This window comes from Papilio polytes, unplaced genomic scaffold, assembly GCF_000836215.1.
Source record: "Papilio polytes unplaced genomic scaffold, Ppol_1.0 DF824146.1, whole genome shotgun sequence".
Taxonomy (NCBI): Eukaryota; Metazoa; Arthropoda; class Insecta; order Lepidoptera; family Papilionidae; genus Papilio; species Papilio polytes.
This window is the reverse complement of record NW_013525058.1, coordinates 4003757-4011861: the sequence shown is the minus strand read 5'-3', so window position 1 is coordinate 4011861 and position 8105 is coordinate 4003757. Positions and strand designations below refer to the sequence as shown.

At 39.5% G+C, this 8105-nt stretch overlaps 1 protein-coding gene across 1 annotated transcript in view; it reads right to left on the bottom strand.

Moving 5' to 3' along the window:
• Window positions 1-2451: 2451 nt before the first annotated feature.
• LOC106111755 (peroxidasin homolog) overlaps window positions 2452-8105 on the bottom strand; it is a 71116-nt gene continuing 65462 nt past the window's right edge. Inside the window, exons 3-7 of the mRNA XM_013293898.1 lie at window positions 6387-6597; window positions 6260-6298; window positions 5661-5803; window positions 5002-5173; window positions 2452-4848 (exon numbers count right to left, since the gene is read on the bottom strand). Coding sequence (XP_013149352.1) covers window positions 4724-4848; window positions 5002-5173; window positions 5661-5803; window positions 6260-6298; window positions 6387-6597 — 690 coding nt within the window. The 3' untranslated portion in view covers window positions 2452-4723. The remainder of the gene's footprint in view (window positions 4849-5001; window positions 5174-5660; window positions 5804-6259; window positions 6299-6386; window positions 6598-8105) is intronic.

Genomic DNA, 8105 nt, shown 5'->3' with positions numbered 1-8105 from the left:
AGATCACGTCATTCTTTACTGATTTAAAAAAAACAGTTGCTTTCTGTATGAAAGAGTTTCAAGTAATGTGAGGCCATTCCTGTATTGCATATCTACTTACTAATCACTCGCCATTTTGTGCGTAATTTTCTGTGCCCTACGTCTTATTTCGCAAATTTTTTACATGTTTCGACAGAACTGCGATAACAGTTCTATCTGCATCCGGTCCAATAAGTTTGAGGGTCTGATTACTTAGTACGTTAATGAAATCAAATAACTTTATTAATTTCCGCTTGGGCAGGGGACTTTAGTGTTATTGAGGTAGAAGAATAGTGTCTCATTTCGCTTCATCTGATTTGGTCTTACATCTTTGTATAAAGGAAGTGAAACATCAGAGACAATTGTATTGCACAAACTCTCAAGAGGACTTTTGTTAAACGAGATAAATGACTTTCTTTCAAAGTATATTTAACTCGCAAAACTTTCGACACCGGCTTCTTTGAGCTCGCATCTGTCAGTGGCGATAAAAAGTGAACAAAAGGCGCTATCCTTCATTTGAATTTACTCTATGAAAAGTCAATTAAAGTTATAATACGATTTTCTAATATGTCATGATAACTATGAGTATTATAGCACAAGTTGATAGATTTTCCTAACTCGCCAATTGTGTCGGTGTCCGGTGTGGCTACGGCTACGGGCTCAGTCTGCTACGGAAGATGCAACGCTAGCAAGCAGTTTGTCAGATGCGAGGCGAGGTGCTTACCCCGCCAAGGTCGGATCGGATATGCTTAGACATTTCCGCACGTTAAAAAAAATGGTATAACTACGTGTTTGTTAATTTAATTCTTTAAACAACTTGAATAGAGCCTCGGGACTAGGAAACATCGTTCGAGGAAGCGTCGAACATCTTTATTTATATTGGAAGACAAAAAAATGTGGTGAGTAACAAAGCTCGCATTGTCTCGCAGGCGTCGGATTCCGACTCACTCTCGATTGTAAAAGAATAATAAAGGCCCGAGTTTTTCCCGAGCCTTTTGTATTTGAAGTTCCTTAGAGAGTTATCGATAAGCCGAGACGACGTCAGATAAATTGCCGTTCTCTTAGGATTAAACGGAGACCAACTAAACGTAATATAAAAATAAAACAAGGCAACAAAATTTAGCGAATGATACTCGGTCTCTAGGCGCCGGAAACTCCGACGCATATTTTAGAAAATATGCATTAAAATTGTGAATCCAAATTCATGTACCTGCAATTATTAAGGAAAAAATATGTGCATCATCCTACCGCGTATACATATGTATACTGAGCACGTGGCTGCTTCCGTGGCGCACGTTGCAGCTCGGGCTTTGTGCACCTCGCTCATTACACTACTTGTTAAACTTCATTTGAATTTTCCTGGCAAAAGTTATTTCTTCACTTGATACACCATTAAGTGCACTTAGCGACAGCGACAAAGGCAGACACTAACTATGCACTTTCTATATTTACCTTTTGTGTAAAGGAAGGTGTGGGCTAAGGGGTGAGTGCAGCCCCGCTTCAACTAGACGAGATGGCAGAGATGGCGCGCTTGCATTGCCATTACATTACACTCCCATGTACTACCTGAGCCTGAACGCGTCTGCTGATAACTTGCACGACAACAACGTCGAATTTTATAATTTAATTATTAACTTTTTAAATAACTTTAACATATTCTCCCTTACAAAATTTAGTTATTTTTGCACCTTTGCATTTTCATAACATCGCATTATCAGTAACAGACAAATTGCTGGTAAATTAACAGTAGGCGATAGTCGATGTCTCTAAACAAACTATTATCTACAATACGCTCCCATCCACGGTTTTAGCCTACCACCACCCATGGCCCCATCGACCCTCGGGTCATACAGGACAGGCCAAATCGCGAGAAGGGCTGCCAGATTGCTTCGGGCTTGATTCTTCAACCATGGAAACAAAAAATATGTTTTATCTTTCTATTTTTGATCGTAACAGGTAGCGCCATCTATTAGGTGCATTTCAAAACACGATATATTTTTGTGTCCTGTATGACTCATAGCCATTTTTAAAGCCCACATTAACACACGCTGTTTTGTGCTGATGTAATATCTTAAGTACAATATAAAAATTGCAGTTTGGATTAATACTAACGACCTATCTTATCGTTGCTATGTGTGTAAATAAAGGTAATATTTCAGCCCGAACTCGAGTGAGTCAACTGATAAATGAACTAATCGCGGATGATGAAATTAAAATACGTCTTTAAATATTAAATAATTTATTTGAAAACAAACTTCCTAGCTCCATGTATACATATAATCTTAGGTATATAATACACATAGTGACACTTCATTGTAAACTTTCTCTATTCATTTATATTTACATCGTATCTTAGTATTTCTATACAAATTATTCTCCTTCCAACATATATAATAATATAATACATTTGTTTTATGTCAATTGCATAAGTAAAATAGAATTAAACTTAAAAGGGTTATTTTTATTAACTAATATTTTGAACACAAAATCAGCGACAGACAGATCATGGAAACATCCAGACGTAATGTGGTCATTGCGGCCGCGCGGGCCACTTGCAGTGTGGAGCACGCCGCGCCGCGCGCCTCGCACACTACGAGTACACACTGCACCTTGCACGATGCACCAACCATGCACTTACAAATAACCGATTTATTTCAGTTCTCCTCTAGTTATTACAAATCTTGTATAATAACTAAATGTCTTAAACATTTTTCAATCAGACGGTATTATAATTTATGTTACTTAGCGTACATATTTTGTTTTATTCTACCCAAAGATTTGATTTGATTGGAATTGTGTAAAAAATGAGTAATGTAACATTAGCTCGTTATGGGAATAATATTAATTTATGTACATTTTCTTGCTAACTATTGAATCGTGTTTGCGGACTGATAGCTCGTTACTTCATTTATGGAAACTTACATTTATTCATTACGCTGTTTGTATTTTTTGAGTTTAAATGTCACATTACTTTTATTTATACGGTAGTAAGAAATCACATTGATTAAGTTATTTTGCCTTAATCTACAATTTTGTGAAATGACATCATTTAAATTTATATACGACAATTAGTAAATGAAATGTAGTAAATAAATGACAATTAATGATAATACAGTTTAAAGAAACGCTTCAATTGCGTTTTATTTATAATTTTACATGACTTTATCAATATCTAAAACTTAATCGAAAACAACAATTCCGCTGATCCCTGGCAGTCTCCTAATCACATTGTACTATCGCCGAGTACCACACGACTTTGTCTGACATTTTTTTATAACTAAATCTGTTTACAACACAAAACATTCAACATTCATTATAAGTATTTTATAGCATCAAGAAAAATTAAAAATTGTGTGTATTTTTTAAATTTATACATGCATAGATACATAATCTATAGATAAAGTATTTCATAACAGTTTGACGACCAATGGATAGTTGATTTTTGAAATACCATTTTGTATTGTAAATGAAACCTTTCAGGCCTCATTTTTGTGACTCGGGTATGTAAAGAGTATGAATCTATGCAAATACATATAGTAATTAATGAACCATCTTCGATGAAACGTAACACAAAGTTGTTATTGTTTATAGAAGTGAACAAGACACTTGCACGAGTCGCAGAATTTACAAGAACTTAGTCTAACACAGTGTACATAAGAATTCAACTAAATATTCAATATTTCGTAATTTCTTAAAAACAACGGCAACATTCTTATAAATAATAGTAAAACACTGAGGACGTACCTATTCAATTATGTATTTGAAAGATTGCTATTTATTAACAAATTCTAAGTAGTTAAATAAAAAAATAAAACGTCCCCGTCCTCTCGTGTTTGACTATTAAAACATTTAATTATAAGACAACAATTCAAAATATTAAATAGCCCTTTACTTTATTTCAGATGTCAATCACAGTTTTTGTGTAACAAATACTGAAAAAGAACTTAATCTCATTACGTGTACAATTGCCTTCTCAATACATTATTGTGAATCTTACCACAACACAAGTATTGCTGACTCAAGACAAACACATCGACAGACTTAACTTGTTATTAGTGCTTATAGTTTAACTATGACTTATATCGCAGCCGCCGCGGTCGCTGTCGGCGATGCGGCTTTCTTCTTTTAACAATGTTTAATTTACTTACATTAATTATTAACTTAATTACATTATTCCCTCCCTCAGTATATATTTACAGTCGCCGCGAGCAACGAATGACATTATTTATACATAAGTAGGACCCGAGACGTTCCTAAGAATTACCGTCCGTATTGCCGGACAACAAAGTTCAAATTGTCACCGAGCAGTAGTATCAGGAACTTCACCTAGATAATACAAGTTGCAAGATAACGTTAAATAAAATTTGTAGGCGTTTAAATCAATATTACAGTTTTTGCCATAATTTTATGATTTTTGAAATGTTTTACAATGTTACAAATCAAATGTGCTTATAAAAAAGTAGCGTTGTAGCTACTCGTCAAATCCATCATCGTTCGAGAAGCTCGGGTCATTGGCTACGTTGTCGTCGAACGCTACCCACTAGTGATCGTTTCATAAAAACCTTACGACTATTGTAAAATCTCTATTCGAAATTATTAAGGTACTTATAACTTAGAATTAAATAAGTTTTCGTTTCTAGTAACTTAGTTACGAGACGATAACGTTGAAAGGGGCGGTGCGGAGCGGTGCGGGGCGGGCGCGCGATCAGCTAGCGAGCGCGGCGCGCAGCATGCGGGCGTGCAGTGCCGCCGCCAGCAGCAGCGCCGCCAGGCAGCCCCAGCTGTCCGACAGGCCCGCCGAGCCCGTCTGCATCGCCGCCGGCCGCTCGCCTGCCACACACCGACACAATAAAATTCTCCATAATAGCTCTCACTCCAGTCCCACACTATTAAAGACCACCAACCGTTATGAGTTGGTGTTTTATATGAAACTTAAATAGCAAAAGATCGTGATAGCATGCAGTTATTTAAAGAGCTAGGCACCGTTGAGCACGTGGACCCTGACGGAGGCGACCTCGGCATTGGAGGGCGAGCAGGAGTAGCGGCCGGAGTCTGCAGGCGCGGCGTCCTGCACCAGCAGGTACGACGTCGTGGCCGCGCCCTTTTCCGTCACCACGGACACGCCTCCGCGCGATGAGTCGTACGATATCACCTGCTTCACGCCGGCCCCGGCACCCCACACGTTACGTCACATGTCACGATACAAACGTCCACATCGATATCGATACAATATTTCCTCTTTTATAATTGCCCCTTTATATCATACAAGCTTTAAATTCTGCAAATTTAAGATATAGGTTTATGTCGGTTCAACTTAATTTAATTGCAGTTGTTTTAATCAAACTTTACAAAAACCCTCCAAGTTCTTCTTTCTCCGACTTTTTTTTATGTTAAAACGATTAATCCTGCTGCTAATATTATTATTGTTGTATGCTAGTTTAAGATGGCTAGATAGAAAATGTGGTTGAGATTTATTTTTACGTTTTCTTCTGAGAGAGTAAAGACTCTTCTCCTCTACTCGATTGCCAATGTTTTTTTGCAGTCGTCTGTCAGCGATATCTTAGCATCAGGTTAACGGACAACTAAAACAAGCTTAAACTATACTTAAAGCTAATAATAATAATGAAGATTTGAATAATTACTTTGCGTCCGCTCACCTCGTCCTCGTGGTACCAGAATATGTACGCGGGCGGCTCGGGGCTGAACTGTATGAGGCAGGTGAGGTTGATAGTGGAGCCGATGTCGACGTGCAGATCCGGCCCGCCCAGGATGCGCGCCGACGGCACTGCAACAAGCCCGTCGCACCACGTCACCACCACGCTCTACTCATACTCACTGCCCACTGCCCGTCCACTGTCTGCCCACTGTATGTTCCCTGCACTCTCACTCACCCGACCCTGCCACACGAATTAAACCAAAGACAAATAATAATACATTATACCACAAATAGCAGATTTTTTTAGTAGCGAACAAACTTTAAATGTTACAGTTATGTATTTATGTTATGATTAATACGTGCCTAGCCTACGACCTACGACACATGGTTGTATGAAGCTTAAGCATTTTATCTTTATTATTTAACACAAAACTAGCTTTCACACACAGAAAACTCTTTTGTATTTAAAGACCTATTGTTAGTGAAGGCTTTAGTGGAAACTCGGACAATTTAAATAAAATTGTTAGTCTGCTCATCAAGAAATTCCACAAACTCAAACGAAAAAACACACCAATAGACACAGACCTGCGTCGGAAAACATCCTCTGATAAATCTCGTCACAATCTGCAGACGGATAATAACGGAAATAATTTAAAATATTCGATACGATATGTAGGTAGTGAGGTAAATATATTATTAATGACTGACTAACCAACGACGTGCAGCGTGACGAAGAAGGAGCGCACGGGCTGCGTGGAGACCTGGCACTCGTAGACGCCTGCGTCTCTCTGCTGCGCCCACTTCACCTGCAGCGTCCAGTCGTCCGTCTGCGGCGAGTGCGTCGCCTGGAAGCGCTGGTCCGACGTGTACGTGTAGCCGCCCACCGTCAGGATGTGCAGGTCGCGGTGCCGGATCCACGACACCTGCGACACAGCGACACGACCACACTTAACACATGTGCATGTAGTATACAATTGTCAACATCAATGCTTTATACACATGCAATCAGAGTTGTTAATGGTGATGATGAAAACACTTTAATTATTATAGAGTGATTACATTCCAAGGAGGTATGATGCGGGCGGGCGGAAGGTAGGGGGGAGATAAGTGTCGGCTGCGGCCGGCATTTGTCATGTCCGTTGTCCTGTGTCTGTTGTGCACTATGACGAATGGCCCAGCTGTATTGAGATTATGCAATGATGAATCGATTCCTTGTCCCGGCCGAGCGCTGTGCGATTGCCATATATCAACTCAATTTAGCAACCTTTGCATACACGACACTACCATTCCCTCGTACGACAATTTCATTACTTTGGAATTTTTCGAATTGTAGATTATAAAAAAAAAAAAATTCGTTGTCTTTATGAAATATACTAGTTTTGGTATGACCAACAATTGTATATTTGTGTTACGAACGTTTAAACAATTTTCACAGTTGACAAGTTGACAAGAAATAGATTTATCTTAAAGTAAAAGAGCAATCATTCGCCAAATGGATTATAGTTCTCACATAAAAAATATCGTATTAAGGTTGAGTACTACGATGGTTAGTTTAGTGCCGATCTAGAAACGACGGCAGCGCCCTCACCGGGTGTGCGGCGGTGCGGGGCGGTGCGGCGGTGCGGGGGGCGCGGGCGGCGCGGCCTGGCTGGCGACAGGGCAGCCGCACTTGAGCGTGAAATTGTATCAGTTTTATGCAACGATTATTATCGATTGACGACGCTCAGTTCATATGATGATAGTATTTGGGTCATTAACCGTCTTATCATACAAAAAATGTAAACAACCTTCAGACAAGTGTTATGGTTCATGGAGACATTATCAAAAATTGCTAGGACTCTGCCTAGAACAACTATAAACATACGAAAAGGATAGTAAACTTTTTACAGTTTGATACAGTACATAAGCGTTCTAGAAGTGGCCATTAGTCTTGATTACTTTATTTAAGTGAATGCCAACTGGATAGTTGTGGAACTGCAAAAAGCGCACAGTTATTGCTATTTTGTTCAGTAGGAAGTTGGTCGAGGACTCTGTAGTAGTGAGCTAGGGCAGCGACCACGACAGCGGCATGCTGTGCTGGCCGCGTGCCGTCTGTCGTTGTCGTGTAGAAGCCGCGGAGATGGCGCCGCATCGATCGCCGCCCGCCCGCGCAGCCGCCCTGCCGCTCTGCCGCCTTGCCGACTGTGCGGCGACACATTGCCTTTCAGGAAATACATTGCTGGCCAAACTCTCCAACTAATTACAAGTTTCTTAAGGAGACAATCAATGAAATTCTTTGGCACTTACACCATGATACAACTAGCAGATTTGTATTAAAATTTGACCATGACCATTTTCCTTTTTTTGTATTGTGAAAATGGTCTTCATTTCAAATACTGATTTATGTTAATTTGATAATACATCCTATACGTGTGTAGTTACTTCTTTCTCA